This window comes from Dermochelys coriacea, chromosome 9 (genome assembly GCF_009764565.3).
Source record: "Dermochelys coriacea isolate rDerCor1 chromosome 9, rDerCor1.pri.v4, whole genome shotgun sequence".
Lineage (NCBI taxonomy): Eukaryota > Metazoa > Chordata > Testudines > Dermochelyidae > Dermochelys > Dermochelys coriacea.
The window spans coordinates 50,144,938-50,162,740 of record NC_050076.1 but is presented as its reverse complement, the minus strand read 5'-3'; the positions used below and the strand labels follow the sequence as shown (position 1 = coordinate 50,162,740).

The following is a 17,803-nucleotide window of genomic DNA, read 5'->3' as shown; positions in this document are numbered from 1 at the left end:
CACAAAAGGAACTCCCTCCAATATCAATTCGGGGCTCAACCATCAATCCAGGGATGGTTGGATGTGAACCAGCACCCTAACTACCCGGTCTAGATTGTGTCTTACTAACTACCTACTGTAAACAAACGATTCACAAGGCCTTAAGGTTCGAAGACCAAAGTAGAACAACCTTTAGCCCTTGCGAGATAAGGGAAAGACACTCCAACCAGCCACCACGGTCAGCAAAAAGGAAGTAGGGCCAGTGGCACCTAAAATACTGATGCATGAGCATGACACTCAAGAGGGCGCCACAAATGATCCTACAGATACTGCTAAAGCAAAAATCTCCAATGGTCTGCTCATGTGAGTGCACACATGTCTAGAATGGAATCGACATGAGCAAGCACTTGAAGAACTGTTCACTTGTGGGGGGTTCTAGGTTTTCTTCCCCTGTGAAGGGCTTATGGAGCTGCTATCCCATGACAGAAGGAGGAACCAGACTTCGCCAATAAAATGCCATCACTATCTGCTTGCAGGGGGAGTCAGGACTAGGCCTCGTAGAAGTACTCTGTTTTGCCAGGCTCCTGGAAAAGTAGCCAAAGATGGCCTGCACTGAAGAGCCACAAACAGCACATATGCTTGTTTTCTCTTTTACTGTTCTTGGAGGCCAGATCCATGAAAAGAACAAATAAAAACAAAAAAAAGAAAATCACACCCTCAAAAATAAGATTGCTAATACAGTAAGCTGCAATAGCCAGCAAGAGAACACCCTGCCTCCTTCATTGCCCAGCTTACAGACCCTCAACTGCAATATATGGTAACCTGGCCTTTCAGCATTCAAAACAGCACTGTAAAGCAGGAGACAAGCCATTCATGCGACGTACATGCACAATCCAATATTACTATACCTTTTCCTTTTCAGTCCATTAGGATAGAGTCAAGAAAGAGAAAAGGCAGAGAGAAATCAATACAACAGAAGAAAGTGAAGATAGCAGTAACAGATATACTATCAATGTAAAGAAGGGTCTAGAGCCTTCAAATTCTGCTGGTAGAGCTTGTTTTGTTAACTCTCAATGTTTTGTTTATTTAATAAACGGAAGAATGGGACAAGAGGAAGAGAGAAGGGTGGTTGGTAATTATATTACAGCAGAAAAAAATTAAATATGTAGAATTACTACAGAAGTGTCTATGCCAGACTATCATGAAGTCAGGGTGAACAGAGCAATCAGAGAGGAAGTATAATGGAAAAGCAGTAATTTAAGAGTACATTTGTAATTTTCATCTTGTGACCATGTATTATGCAACATAGTAAATGACAGGAGGGATTTTTTAAATCCACAAATTTTTGAAAGTTTGTTTAAAGTCCCCAGGTAGGATTTTCACACATGATTTAGGAGCATCAGCACCACTGACTTTCACTGAGACTTGTGCTCCTAAGTCTTTTAGGCAATTGTGAAAAGACCTTTCCCTTCCCCCATAGTAAGGAGCCACACAGAAGCTAGAATAAAAATACACAGATAATTCTGTCACTGAATTTTGCTAGTGAGCTCATAATATTCTATCCCCTACACACCCACAGTATTTTCTGTATGGTTTTGTGTCCACTGCAGAGCTAACTGGGGCTCTTACTTGGGACATCCTAAACCCCCTCCATGCCAAACACAAAATCTTCTCACCCAAATTTGGTAGTGCTTTAAATCCAGACTAACTGATCTATTGGGGGGGCATGGTATTTTATTTTGTTTTGTTTTTTAAACCAAGCTACTCAAAGACTTCAGTAAAAGTCTGGTAGGAAGTTTCCTCTTATTTACAGAAGCAGCCCCTTGGATTATTTATTTCTCAAATCACATTTATTATGGAAGTGCCTACAGGCCAGGCCAGAATAGGGGCTCATTGTGCTAGGCACTGCACAAACACAGTATAGAGAATGAGCACATGGCTAGGAGTCAGGATTCACAAGTTCTATTCTGAACTCTGACTAATCTTACAACTTCACAAACATTTAAGTTAGGCCTCTCACCACCTCTCTGACAGCCAGAAACCAGTTCCTCAGAAACAAAAGGCAAACTGATGCCTCATCCAGGTGTCAATTAAATCAAAGACTATTACCTGGTTAAGTGGTCATTCTTTGGCAGGAAAAAGGAGGAGAAATTTACATCTTGCCAATGAACAGCTGGAGGTTCCCTCTCCATAGATTGGAGATTAGTCTCCTGAACCTCAGCTGGAGATAATTTTCAAAGGAAAAGAGAGCTATAAGACAGGAGAGCAGAGGCCCCAAAACCTCTCTCCCTTCATCACTACTCACAGCATCACCACCACCTGAAGGACAAAGAAATTTGGGGGAGAGATCCTGACAAAGGATTTCAGCCAGTAAGACTGCTAAAGTATATGGGGAGAGAAACCTTTGCTTTGAATTAACTTAGCTTGTTAAGTTAATTAGATGCGTTTTACCTTTTATTTACTTTGTAACCAATTCTGACTTCTCTGCCTTATATGAAATCACTTAAAAAAAAAAAAAACTATCTTTCTGTAGTTAATAAACTTGTTTTATCTAAACCAGTGAGAGCTTGGATTGAAGCGGTTGGGGAACTCCATTTTAGATAACAAGATTTGTGCATATTTCCTATTAATGAAATGACAGATTTTATATGAGCTTGTATTGTCCAGGAGAATACTGGGCAGTAAAAGATGCACATTTCTTTGGACGGTCTGGGACTGGGAATTTACTTGTGTTCCCCACAGTGTAATTCATGGCTATAGCACTCACAGTGTAGCTGGGAGTGATTTACATGCTTTCTGAAATTTATGTCAGAAAGACTGGTGCAGATTGAATCACATCAGGACATCTCATGGGAGATGTGGACAAACCCTCTTCAAATGGAAAATGAGGCAAACACCTGTATGTGACTGTGATTACCAGGCACATCATATGAGGAGGTTACTCACCTCTGCAGTAACTGATATTCGAGAGGAGGGCCCAGTGAGTGCTCCACTATAGGTGACAGTGCGCCCCTACGTCATCATTCGGAGATTTTTTACAGCAGTACCTGTATCGGCTGCACATGCGCGGAGCCTGCCTCACATATCAGTCTTGTCTTAATAGCGTGCATGCATGGCCGAACTCCTCAGTTCCTTCTCTACAATGGAGGCCGCCCAGCTCTGAAGTAGAGGGGAGGCGGGTGGGGAGTGGAGCACCCACAGAGACACTCATCTCGAAGATTTCAGAGTAGCAGCCGTGTTAGTCTGTATTCGCAAAAAGAAAAGGAGTACTTGTGGCACCTTAGAGACTAACAAATTTATTAGAGCATAAGCTTTCGTGAGCTACAGCTCACTTCTGTCAGTTACTGCACAGGTGAGTAACCTCCTCTTCTTCTTCGAGAGGTGCTCCACTGTAGGTGACTGAAAAGCAGTATCTCTCAAGGAGGTAGGGACTTTGGATCTGGAAGGAATGCAGTAGATAGAACAGCTCTGCTCACAAGTGTATAGGTGATGGGTCCCTATGTAAGAGCATAATGTTTTGCAAACATATTTTCAAAAGCCCAAATGGCAGCTCTGGAAATGTCCTTAAAGAGGGACATTATGCAGAAAGGCCACTGAGGCCACCATGGATCTGGTGGAGTGAGTCCTGCTAAAGGCAAGAGTCACGTTCTGTAGTTGATAACAGAGACAAATGCAACTCGAGATCCAGTTGGAAAGTCAGTGGTTGGAGATAAATGAGCCCTTAGAGCGTTCTGCAATGGGGACGAGCCTGTCAGAACGCCTAAAGGTTTTAGTCCGGTCGAAGTAGAAGGACAAAGCTCTGTGCGCATCCAAAGTGTACATCATAGATTCAAAAGAATTTGCAAGTGGTTTTGGAAAAGGTAGGGAGATAGATAGGCTCATTGACATGGAAAGATGCGTGCACCTTCGGGAAGTAAGTGTAGGGTGACTTTGTCCTTAAAAATATAGTGCATGGTGGATCTGCCATGAGTGCTGCAATTTCTCCTGTGCATCTCACACAAGCAATCACTACCAGAAACGCAGTTTTCATAGAGAGATGTAGGAGGGAACATGTGGCTAATGGTTCAAATGGTTTTGGGTTAGGCATGTTAAGACTAGGGGGAGATCCCAACATCAATTAGGTGGTTTGATGTGTGGGTATAGGGTTTGGGGTCCCTTAAGGAATCACTTAGTAATGGGATAAGCAAAGACAGTCCTATCGTTGATGGCATCATAGAACATTGTAACTGCAGCCAAGTGGAGTTTGATGGGACTCGGGGAGAGTCCAGATAATTTAATCTCCAATAGATAGTTGAGGATTAGCGGGAAAGGCATGGAAAAAAGGAGCAGTGTTTGTGACAGCCCACCAGTGTATAAATCTTGTCCAGTTATAAAGGCAGGTGGTGCATGTAGAATTTATTGTGCTATGAAGAAGTTCATTTTGAACCTGCTCCAAGCAAGTTCGCTCGGCATGAGAGAACCACGAAGGAGCCAAACCTGGAGATGTAACATGGTTAAATTGGGGTGGAGTAGTAGACCCTGTTATTGGGACAAGAGATTCGGGCGGAGGGTAGTGGGATGGGTGCGGAAAGCAACATCTTGGTAAGGAAAGGGTATCATGCCTGTCTGGGCCATGTGGGGCTATCATGACCCTGGCTTAGTGTGTTCGTATTTTTAATCAATAATTTGTGCATGAGTGGTATCAGGGAAATGCATACATTAGGTCGGTGTTCCATGGGAACATGAACTCATCCCTCGAGGAGTGTTTGCCTAGTCCCACTCGGGAACAAAATCTTGGGCATTTCTTGTTTGCTGCAGTTGCAAAAAGGTCTGTGGTTGGGTATCCCCATGTGTGGAATATGTCTAGTACTATATCCTCATTTAGTTTCCACTCGCGGTCTATGGGAAATCTTCTGCTGAAATCATCATGGTGGTACGGAGAGAGCTAGATAAGTATGCAGCTGATATTCAGACTGTATCTGAGACAGCAATTCCATCGTTTCATTGCGTCTGTACAAAGGGAGTGGGATCGTGCCCCCCCCTTGCCTGTTTACATAGAAGACGTAGACAATGTTGTCGGTCATTATCCTGATATGTTGGTTTTGTATGAAAGGAGAAACTGGAGGCAGGCATTGCATAGTGTTCACAGTTCTAGACGTTGAAGTGAAGGGACGTCTCGGCAGGAGACAAAAGACCCTGGGTAGCGTATTGGGGCGTGTGTACTCCCTATACCGTAAGGGATGCATCTGTAGTTAAAACAACCGATGGGACGTCCTGTAGAAAGGGGACCCATAGCAAAGGTTGCGAGGCAATGTCCACCAGTGACTCAATTCAGCAGTCTCTCGTTGGAGTCTGTTTTTGAAGCTTTTTTGTTGAAGGATAGCCACTCTCAGGTCTGTAATCGAGTGACCGGAGAGATTGAAGTGTTCTCCAACTGGTTTTTGAATGTTATAATTCTTGATGTCTGATTTGTGTCCATTTATTCTTTTACGTAGAGACTGTCCAGTTTGACAATGTACATGGCAGAGGGGCATTGCTGGCACATGATGGCATATATCACATTGGTAGATGGGCCCCATAGTATGCCAACATTTTTATAGCTGACTTAGAACAACGCTTCCTCAGCTCTCGTCTCCTAATGCCCCTACTCTACTTGCACTACGTTGATGACATCTTCATCATCTGGACCCATGGAAAAGAAGCCCTTGAGGAATTCCACCATGATTTCAACAATTGCCATCCCACCATCCACCTCAGCCTGGACCAGTCCACACAAGAGATCCACTTCCTGGACACTACGGTGCTAATACGCGATGGTCACATAAACACCACCCTATATCGGAAACCTACTGACCGCTATTCCTACCTACATGCCTCTAGCTTTCATCCAGATCACACCACACGATCCATTGTCTACAGCCAAGCTCTAAGATATAACCGCATTTGCTCCAACTCCTCAGACAGAGACAAACACCTACAAGATCTCTATCATGCATTCTTACAACTACAATACCCACCTGCTGAAGTGAAGAAACAGATTGGCAGAGCCAGAAGAGTACCCAGAAGTTACCTACTACAGGACAGGCCCAACAAAGAAAATAACAGAATGCCACTAGCCATCACCTTCAGCCCCCAACTAAAACCTCTTCAACACTTCTTCAGGATAGGTTGTAGATCCTTGATGGACGACCCATCACTCTCACAGATCTTGGGAGACAGGCCAGTCCTTGCTTACAGACAGCCCCCCAACCTGAAGCAAATACTCACCAGCAACCACACAACAGAACCACTAACCCAGGAACCTATCCTTGCAACAAAGCCCGTTGCCAACTCTGTCCACATATCTATTCAGGGGACACCATCATAGGGCCTAATCACATCAGCCATACTATCAGAGGCTCGTTCACCTGCGCATCTACCAATGTGATATATGCCATCATGTGCCAGCAATGCCCCTCTGCCATGTACATTAGTCAAACTGGACAGTCTCTACGTAAAAGAATAAATGGACACAAATCAGACGTCAAGAATTATAACATTCAAAAACCAGTCAGAGAACACTTCAATCTCTCCGGTCACTCGATTACAGACCTGAGGGTGGTTATCCTTCAATAAAAAAAACTTCAAAAACAGACTCCAACGAGAGACTGCTGAATTGGAATTAATTTGCAAACTGGATACAATTAATTTAGGCTTGAATAGAGACTGGGAATGGATGAGTCATTACACAAAGTAAAACTATTTCCCCATGTTATTTCTCCCCCCCACTCCACCCCCCACTGTTCCTCAGATGTTCTTGTTAACTGCTGGAAATAGCCTACCTTGCTTGTCACCATGAAAGGTTTTCCTCCTTTCCCTCCCCTGCTGCTGGTGATGGCTCACCTTAAGTGATCACTCTCCTTACAGTGTGCATGATAAAACCCATTGTTTAATGTTCTCTGTGTGTGTATATAAATCTCCCCTCTGTATTTTCCACCAAATGCATCCGATGAAGTGAGCTGTAGCCCACGAAAGCTTATGCTCAAATAAATTTGTTAGTCTCTAAGGTGCCACAAGTACTCCTTTTCTTTTTGCGAATACAGACTAACACGGCTGCTACTCTGAAACCTGCATAACACAAAGATTTAGTAAGTTCAGTCCACTTAGCTTATTAAAGTGAAGATTAAGTGGCAACTTGATCAGTCTACGTCACCTACATAGGTAGAAGATTTCTGATGCTAAAGGGCTCCTTTAAATTAGGAGACAAAGGCATAACTAGAAAAATGGAAGGAAGCTGAAGTCAGCAAACTTCACACTGGAAATAAGCAGCACATTTAACCATGGGGATTATTAGCCACTAGAACACATCATCAAGAAATGTGGTAAATTGTCCATCATTTGGAGGCTAAAGACATCCAACTTGATTTCTAAAAGACATACTGTCAGGTTTCCCACCTCACTCTGAACTCTAGGTACAGATATGGGGACGTGCATGAAAGACCCCCTAAGCTTATTTCTATCAGCTTAGGTTAAAAACTTCCCCAAGGCACAAATCTCTATTTGTCCTTGGACTGAGGTATGCTGCCACCCACCAAGTGATTTAACAAAGAACCAGGGGAAAGGACCACTTGGAGTTCCTCTTCCCCCAGCAATCCTCCCAAGCCCTTACACCCCCTTTCCTGGGGAGGCTTGAGAATAATATCCTAACCAATTGGTTACAAAATGATCAAAGACCCAAACCCCTGGGTCTTGGAACAATGGGGGGAAAAAAATCAATCAAGATTTTATTTAAAAAAAGAAAGGTAAAAATCATCTCTGTAAAGTATTTTCCATCCTGATTTTACAGGGTATTCAGATTCAAAACACAGAGGATTCCCCTCTGGGCAAAACCTTAAAGATACAGAAAACAGGAATAAACCTCCGTCTTAGCACAGGGAAAATTCACAAGCAAAACAAAAGAAACTAATCAGCCTTGCCTGGCTTACCTATACTGGTTGCAATATTGGAGACTTGGATTAGGATGGGTTGTAGAAGATGGATTTCTGTCTGGCCCCTCTCAGTCCCAAGAGAGAACGGCCACAGAAATAAAGAACCCCAAACAAACCCTCTCTCCCACCCCATCCCACCTGATTTGAAAGTATCTTTTGTCCCCATTGGTTCCTTTGGTCAGGTGCCAACCAGGTTATTTGAGTTTCTTAACTCCTTACAGGTAAGGAGGAATTTTAGGCTACCCTTATGGTTATGACACATAATGTAGCTCAAACGCATCTTCTGGCCTTAGAATCAATGAATAATTAACACTTTCATGCCACCTCATGTTCTGGAACCTGCCTCAAGGCACCCAAGAACATATTCATCTTCATGTTCCACTGTGACATTGAACGGCAAACCAGGTAACATCTGTTTTAATAATGCTTAGACTGTAAACTTTTTAATGTATTTATTGTTAGAGTTTTGAACAAGTCTTAAAGTGTTTGCACATGATTTACAAGTCCACGATTATGTGGATTTTGACTCATGGGAGAAGAAATGTTTTACTTAGAGAAGACATGTCAATCATGCTGAAGTTATGGTAAACAGAGGAGAAACCTTTGAAGAAGCCCTAATGTAACATTAAATGTCCAAATTTTACATTTTAAAAGTCGATACAGTAGTTTGACAGACAACTTTATCTCACTTTACTAAAGCAAGGTTTCTGATATGCCTTAAAGAGTTTGTAAATGATTGGATGTTTTTGAAGCAATATTACGTATATATTGTTCCAAGATTTTATACATATTGCTTCTGTCTTTTCCTTTGTGCTTTGGATGGGGGTGTATGGAAACATTCTCTGTACTGATTGTCTCTCTTCTTCTTTACAGAGAAAGGAAAAACAAAGTAGTTTGCACGTATATAGTGCTTTACAGGTTCAAAGCACTGTAGCCTACTGATGTAAACTGATCTTTACAATATCCCTGTAAGGCAGGGAATTATGCTTAGCAGTTAGTTAGCTCCCAACTATAATATGGGGAATGCACAGTTTTTCCCAAGGTCAGCCAGGATGAGAACTCAGCAGTTCCTGGCTCCCAGTCCTGTGCTATAGTTACTACTAGTCTGCTAGTACCTCAGAACACCACATGCAAATTTCCACTGGTATGGTTGGATATGGTTGAGAAGATAGAGTACCGTTACTTCTGCTAGCTTCAAAAGTATCTCACACTCAAAGTCAATCATGCAAATTTGGCTTTTTGATTACAGTTTACATTTAATTGAGCATATAAGTAGGACCAATTCTTGTTCAAGTTTGATTTTATCCTCAGCCCAGAATATTTCATATCAGACCTCTCTCACCTTGAGTATCAGTTCAATAAGATTATGAAGTCAGCAATTGTAATAGCTAAGAAATGTATTACATTGTTAGACTTAACATGTCCTGCCAACATTTAAGTCAGGATGTAATCTGATAACAAAGAATCTATTTGAAAAATTAGGACAAATCCTAGCAAAAAGATGATAAACATTGCGTGACAAATTTATGCTGATCTTGTTTATATTGCCTTAACATTCTATTAAGGAAAATTCCTCATTTTGGTTTAAGTATAAGAGACTTCTATAATAACAATTGCCTAGAAGATAGGAAACATTCCAGAAGGCCTATGAGATTTCTGTTGAGTGAAGTCTAGTCAACCTGACGCAACTTGTTATAAAGTTAAAGGAAAAAATAGACAAATGACAGAATGGACACTTGCAATTTTTTTTTAAAAGCAATTTGAGTGTTTTGTCATGTTTATGACCCTGTATTTTGTACAGTTCTTTACTAAAATGAATTAATGTTTAATATGTAAATTAAATATTAAAATACAACATTCAAAATGGGATTTGAATGCTAAAGAGGCACCGAAACGGTATTTTTAACTTACCGAAAATTAATGCCAAACCATGGGAAGTCCCCACTGCTATCAGACTTGACGCTGCCTGAACAGAACATGGAGAAAAGTTAAATTTTGAAATGTCAAACTGCCACAAGTCCATGATTTAAGCCCAGTCAGCATCTTTATCACTGCTGACCAAAGTTAATAAGCAAAGGGAAAACCATTTTAGAAAGCTAGACAGCAGTGTACATTACAGCAAGCTTCCCACAGACAAGTAACAAATACATACAATCCAAAATATGTATCAACCACCATTACAAGACTGCTATTAAAATACAATTTTACAGCTCCTAGCTGCGATGATCCCTCCCAGCTCCAGCCCTGGAGGGGGACCCCTCCCCCAGCCACTGGGGTCCCTGGAGCTCCTAGTCACTGCAGCGGGGGTTGGGGGGTGCGACAGGGTGCTGGACCCTCCTCTCTCCTCATTTTGTCAGGGATGTTTTAGTAAAAGTCAGGGACAGGTCACAACCTCCGTGATTGATTGATTTATTGTCTGTGACCTGTCCCTGATTTTTACTAAAAATATCCAAGACAAAATCATAGCCCTAATTATTTATTTGTCTAAATAATGACTGGTAAGGAGGAAATATCAAGGGAAACTTGGCATTGACATTTGCCAATCTTCTACCTCACATACAATGGGAAAATGTTAGTGCCTAATTCACGTATACACTACAGCTTAAGCCATGTAAACCACCCCCCTGAGCAACGTAAGTTACGCAGACCTAAACACCGGTGTGGACAGCGCTATGTTGGCGGGAAAGCTCTCTCCAATCAGCTTAGAGTGTCTGCACAAGCAGCAGCGCCACTGTAAGCTCAGTAGTGTAGCCATAGCCTAACGAGCCTTGGTCATGGTCTGAAAAAAGGTAGAAAGTTGTGGGACAGATGATCAACAGAAGCTTCCCAAATGACATTGCCCTCAACATGACAATAGTGGGGGTGAGGGAAGAGGGTAGAACTCCACAGCAATAAGTGAGGTGTCTCAGGCTACTCCTTCTGCCCTGCGTGCTTAAGATTGAGTGTGAATCAATGCCACCTTCTGGGAGAAGGCATAGGATGAAAATGTCAAAGTTTCAATACTGCACTATGGAGTATGAGGGATGGACCACAGATGTAACAGGAAGTTTTACTATACTGTACTTTACAGTTCTTTCAGTACTTACTATTGCAGTAGGTAAACCAGCATCCACTTTGTCCTACAGTGACAGAAAATTCATTATTAATAAAGTAAAAGGAGGCAGGGCTCCTTCACTGTGTACATTTCTGTTCAGTCAGTACAGCTGCACTTTTGGAGGATCGCTCTGTGCTGCGTCTCATTACACACAGTGCTCTAATAGCAGCACCAACACTACAATGACGAGTCTACGCCAGCAGCATGGTGTGACCGTCCCTGTGGAACTGTCCCACAAAAGGCAGGAGCGAAGCTGTGGGAATAGGTACAGAACCCCATGATTCTATAGGAAATTTAAACCCCCCAAAGTGAAGAGGGTTATTTGCACCCACTCCAAAGAAAAAAAAATATCAAGATACACAATTAGCTTTAGCCTGCCACATGAAAAATATTCACTTTCAGTTAAGATTGCTCAACTGCATTTCTTATTAATGCAATTTAATAGAAAAGAACCGTTACTTACCGTATGGTTCTTTGAGATGCATTGTCCATACCGATTCTACTCATGGTGCACACGTGCCCCATGCATGCGAGACTGCATTTTTCTTTTTTTTTTTTTTTTTTAATAGCAATATCCTTTGTGCCCCTTAAAGATGGGGCTTAAAAGGCTGGGCTGCCTCAATCACCACTCAATTCATTTGACAATAAGAATCCCAGAAAGTGGGACCCTGATTAGCAGGGATGTAGAGCAGGTCATGGCATCTGTGTGGACATAAGGTACAGAGAGCAGGCTGCCATCGGTTCAAAGAGGGTACCCCAACAGACCAGTTAGAACCAAGTTGCAATCCCAGAAAGGGGAAGGCTCCTTGACTGGAGTGAAAATGTGGAAGACCCTTGAGAAATTTTGATACAATAGGGTGAACATATATAACGTAACCCTGCACTCATGGGTAATCTGCAAAGATGGCCACCACGTGTACCCTAATCAAGCCTAGATGGAAAATCTTTTCCACTTTGCAGTATAAGTGAGTCTGGTAGAGGGCTTCCTGCTCTGTAGGAAGATCTCCTAGACCTCAGGTGAACGGTTTCTCTCTGGGGGGGAGGGTTAATCCAGCCAGCATCCACACAGTCAGATGCAGTGAAGCCAGGTTCAGGTGCAGTAACTGGCCCTGATTTTGAGAAAGTATGTTGAAAAGGAGAGGTAGGGTTATGGGTGGGTCCACAAAAGCTCATCTGAGAACCAGAACTGTCTCGGTCTTGCTGGGACTACCAAAATGACACAGTCCAAGTCCTGCCCGAGTTTCTTGAGAACTCTGAGGATTATGTGAACATGCACTGAAGTACAGAGGAGCTGTGTAGTCCATGGGAGGAGAAATGCACCCATCTGCACACCTGGGCCTACTCCCTACCCCCCAAGGGCAGAATGCCCAACACTTCTTATACATCATAAATAGACCCATCAACAGCTATCCCAACTTCAGAAAGATACTGTATAGAACAGAATTGCTGAGGAACCGTTAGTAACTCTTTCAGATCTTCTGTTGAGACAATCTGCCAAGGTGTTTCACAGGCCAGAAAGGGGGATAGACTCTCATGATTTGGTGGACTAAGCACCATTCCAACAGATGCAGCACTTCCTGGCAGAGTGGAGATAACTTTGCCCCTCCCTGCATGTTGGTGTAGTAATTCACAGTGGCGTCATCAGTGACTACATGGACAGGGAGACACTAGAGAAGAGGAAAGAAAGCCTTGTAGGTGAGTCACATTGCCCTGAACTCCATACGTTCATATGCAGTAAGCTTGCAAACAGTCATACTTTTCCTTGGGCTTTTAAATGGCCGAAATAGCTCCCTGCTACAAAATGGAAGCATCTGTTATTACTATCTTGGTGGCAACAGAGAGAGACTGGAACTCCACTGCACAATTGGAATGGATCTGTACACCAGTTTTAAAAAGATGGGGACTTCTACAGGGACAGTGATAAGCTGGTTCATGCCGCATTTTCTGGGTGGATATATATGGATTTCAACCAGCTTTCTAGCAGCTAGAGGTGAAGTCTGTCATGCTGTGCAACATAAATACACACTTCCATATGTCCCGTGAGTTTAAGACACAACTTCGCTGGTGTTCTAGGGTACTTGAAGAGCTGGTTGATAGAATCTACCATGGTTGGAAAGCACTGCTCATTTGATAAGCTCTTGCAGACTTGCAGTCCACTGGAGCCCAGATAAACGGTATAGATTAGGTCAGGGTCACAGAAGGCTTGTCCCTGTTGACCCTGAGACTCAGGGAGCTAAAGAAACAAAGGACTGCATAAATGAAGTTTTTGACTTTTTGAATCCCTGAACAAGCCAATTTTACAAGTAAGGACATACTTATATTTGTACTCCCAGGCTGCACAGAGGGGCAGCTACTCCTTTGTGAAGATGGGATGGAGGGAGGGCGGCGATGGACAGAGGCAAACGTTGAGAGGCCAAAAGGCAGTAGCACCTTGTACTGGCACTGACAGGTCCTAACCAAAAATCTGATCTTGGTGAATGGAGATGTGAAAGAGAGAGAGCCACAAACCAGTCCAATGGATGCAGGGAGGGGAATATAGCAGCTAAAGTAACCATGTAGAATCTGAAATGTCGGACGGAGACATGGAGATGCCCAAGGTAGAGGATGGAAATTCAACCCCCCTTCTTCTATTCCCACTACTTTTTCATTCCAAAGAAACCTCTTCCTTTTAATTCCAAAAGTACTTCCTCCACAGCTCTAAGTCATATTAAGGAGTTCAATTTCTGTTCCAAAAAAAGGACACTTGTGAGAGCATTCCCTGAAAGGAGATGGGGAAGAGGGTAGGCAGAAACTGAATGGAATACCCTTGACTAACTACCTTGAGGACCCACAGGCCTGAGGTTATTCTCAACCGGGTCCTCAGGAAGAAGGTTCTCAAAAAGGGTAGATGGGGAAAGGTCGAACCATAAAATGTTCTGCCAGGCTCTCAACACTCACATCAAAACCAGTTCTTTAAGGAGGTGCAGCACGTGGGATGGAGGAGGATTGAGCAACATCTGTGGAACCTCTGTCTCTTGCATGGAGGCTCAGAAAACCGTTATGTGTAGGACTGTGACTTGGATTTGCATTTGTATGGCTGATTTCTCTGTGATGTAAAAACATGATGTGGGAACACAAAGGCCCAATGGTCAAAGAGTCGCCTTAATGCGCTTAAGACTGATGGGTTGTCTGTAGTGTCGGGGTGGGGGGGGAATGGAAAAGATCAGTCACCTCAAAACAGGAGGTCCTCTCATGGTTTTGACTTCCCATTGGATTTCAGATGTCTGGATCCAGGAAGCAGGTCTCATGGTCATGCCAGATGCCATGGTCTCTGCCACCATATCCAATCAGGTCCTGGTGGCCAGCTGCACCTCTACCATCAAGGTCTTCATTCCTCCTAGTGTTCTCCTGTGGCAAATTGTTCAGGAGGTTTGAGAATCGCTCCCAGAGGAGGGGAAAAAAACAAAAAAAAAAAAAAATCAAGCTTTGAAAGCAAAACTTGATAATTAGCCACCCTCAACTGGAGGTTGACAAGAATAGACATTGTGGCCAAACAGGTACAATTTTGGGGGCGGAGCTCCCTGTTTAGATTTCTCCTGGACCACCAGTAGTCAGGTGTCAGGTTTTGGAAGAAACCCTCAAATCCCCTCACGGGGGCTAGCATTCCCTATCTGCTTTGAGGTAGGTGGGATGAAGGTGGGAGTATGCCAGATCTCCTTCACCAGCAAAAGATCACCCTCATTTTTGAGCATTGCTATCCAGCCCACCTTGCAATGTGGAGAACATCCAAAAATTTACCTTTTTTCTTCCTGAATTATCTCAGATAGGATGTACAAAAGGATTGCTGAGAACTTTGAGAAGATCCTGGAAACTTTTAAACTCATCTTGTGAGACTGAAGAAGATATGTTAACAGTTCCACCCAGAGACAAGGAAGCTTGTTGAGGAGATTGGTGGTCCTGGAGAGGAGAAAGTTGGTCTTTCCAACTGAAGCACTCCTCCGCTGTGTTTGGGGAAGTAGAGTAGTTAGAGGAGGCTAAAATTGTTTCCTCAGAGAAGGGGGTATTGGTTGAGAAACAAAAGAAGTGGGTCTCTTCCAGAGTAGGAATTCATGCCCAAGGGAGGCCAATAATGGCCAGAGTTGTTAAACTGTAGAGGATATTGTGACAAATGCTCTTTGGAATCTACTATGTTCACCTTTATAGTACTCTCAGGGCTGTCCACTAAATTCCCACTGTCTCACCCAGAGAGGAGATCGGGATCTGGAGGTAGAGGAGCCCCCAGTGCATTCAAGTGAGGACAAGTAGACATAGGTCTCCTCCAGAGAGAGACAGTCCTGTCCAGGTTATCAGGTCTGCACGGTACCAGATGGAACAAAACCAAAGTAGACAGCTGATACAAGACGCCTCTCAAAATGGTCCAAGAGAGGAGACTGGTACCAGATCGATGAAAAGTTCCACCAGTACCAGGATGTTTGGTACCAAGTGGACAGCAGTACCAAGGAAGTGCTCAGTGATGTGGTAGGTAGTAGTCACTAAGGGTCTTGGTGCTAGAGCACATAGTGCAGACGCCATACCAGAAGCACCACAGTCCTTTTGGAATGGAGTCGTCGTTGATGCCAAGGCACCAGGGAGGGGCTCGAGGCTGCACTTCCTAACAGAGGGAGCTTGAGAAGATCTGAGTCTAATACTCAACGAAGGGTGGCAAATTTGCATCTGACATCCTGACTGCAGTGGTGCTTCTTTCTCCCTCTCCCTGGTGCCTGAATGCCATCTGTGGGAGGAGAATGCATGAGACGTAGAGGTGGTACCACAGGTAGCCAGTGCTGAGTACAGGAGCAGTTGAGCTTTCCCAGGCTTCTTGGGGACAATAGACTGGGGTTGCATGCACATCTCCATCAAGAATAATGCAGCCTTGCCTCTCTGTTTTTGAGGATCTTTTTAGCATATCAAGCAATGCTATGTTGTGTCCCTCTCCCAGGCAGAGGAGACATCTGCAGTGCACATCATTAGTGGGCACAGTGGAGTTGCATGAGGGGCGGGTATTAAAGATGGGAGACTTGGAAGTCACCAAGATGAACAAAAATAAATAAAAACAAAGTTTAAGAAAGCTAAACGAGTTCACAAAGCGAGACAGGAGAAACTGTTGCTCGAAGACACAGACAATACTAGAAAAGGAGTACTTGTGGCACCTTAGAGACTAACAAATTTATTAGAGCATAAGCTTTCGTGAGCTACAGCTCACTTCATCAGATGCATCCGATGAAGTGAGCTGTAGCTCACGAAAGCTTATGCTCTAATAAATTTGTTAGTCTCTAAGGTGCCACAAGTACTCCTTTTCTTTTTGCGAATACAGACTAACACGGCTGCTACTCTGAAACCTGTGATTAGACAATACTAGTGTTCCTTCTTACCACCCATGGCACGACGGAACTGAGTGACAATTACGGCTGCCCTACCACTTATGTCCTCAGCTTCGGTGGCCGGGAGGGCACAAGGGGCAGCCACAGCCGACACTTACTTTTTTTTTTTAAATCTGATTTCATGCACGTGGGGTGTACATGCACCGGGAGTAGAATCTGTCTGGATAATTACTAACATTTTACCACAAAATTAAAACTTGCTACCTCAATGTACTCTGGCTCATCACTAACACTGGCAGACCAGGTGCCAGATCATGCGAAAACCTAGGCATCAGCTGAGAACTGTCAAACTGACAGCCGGCAATTCACTTGTATTTATACTAATACAAAAATGACAGTTAAATGCATAAGAATGCATTTGGTGTTTAAACTTCAAAAAAACTAATTGGATATTACATGCATTGTTTTCACTTACCTGTACCCTGTTATAATGTAATAGCAAACATTTATATTGTATACATCCCTGTAATTAAATAACCCATCAAATAAGAAAGAAGCCTTGTGTAATCCAAATTAAGAACTAACAGGAATGTACTAATTCTTGTGCATTGAAGGCAACTCGTCAGTGTGTGATGATCAAAAATGCAAAACATGCTCCTTTCTCTCTGCAGATTACTACATCTCTACTGTCATTTGGAATTAGACTGACTCACCTGTACATATTTTTACTTGCTTTAATCTCTCAGTAACTCTCATTCTTTTTTCTTTACTAATAAACCTTTAGTTAGCATACTATAGAATTGGCTGCCAGCATTGCTTTTGGTGTGAGACCTGGGATGTAAATCCACCTGGGTGACTGGTCTCTTGAGAGTAACACCAAAAATCACAAATATTCCAGGTAAGTGACCATTTATCACATAGCGCAGCTTGCCTTGGTGGCACAATAGACTGGAGTGTCTAACAGGACTGTCTGCGATTCCCTTATAAAACTGCTGAAGTACTTTGGGAGTTCATATTTGGTACTTGATTGTAATTAGATCTCACCAGACACTACCAGTCTGGGGTGTCTGCCTTGCTTTTTACAGTCTGCCCTGAGGCAGACGCTCACAGTTATAAGCCATTCCAGACAGCATGACAGTCACGACCAAAACAATATACAGCATCCCATTCCAATATATAGCATCCCACTTGGCATACATTCAAATCCACAAAAACAAGCAGCTTCAGACAGACACTTCCTCTGGGTCAGTGTAGCAGTACAGTCATACTGTGTTTTCTTTATGTAGCAAGACTGAGATCAGAGTTAATATAGTCCATCTGACTAAGACTGTAAAAAAGTGGATGCATGCATTTTAGCCAATGAGGCTTATAAGGGCAGGGATCAGTCAGACCATAAGCTGTTTCAGTATCATCATCCATTTAATGAAGCAAACTAATGCTGAAAG

At 43.1% G+C, this 17,803-nt stretch overlaps 1 protein-coding gene across 6 annotated transcripts in view; it reads right to left on the bottom strand.

The window, feature by feature from the left end:
• The window catches only part of VPS8 (VPS8 subunit of CORVET complex), a 229,976-nt gene that overhangs the window by 200,266 nt on the left and 11,907 nt on the right, over positions 1-17,803 (bottom strand). For 3 of the 6 annotated variants that reach the window (XM_038417053.2, XM_043492808.1, XM_043492810.1), the window contains exons 5-7: positions 11,012-11,044; positions 9,837-9,891; positions 888-893 (exon numbers count right to left, since the gene is read on the bottom strand). In XM_038417053.2, the coding sequence (XP_038272981.1) occupies positions 888-893; positions 9,837-9,891; positions 11,012-11,044 (94 nt within the window). Of the gene's footprint in view, positions 1-887; positions 894-9,836; positions 9,892-11,011; positions 11,045-17,803 lie in introns of those variants that run through there. The other 3 variants (XM_038417055.2, XM_043492809.1, XM_043492811.1) reach the window with 2 other exon arrangements.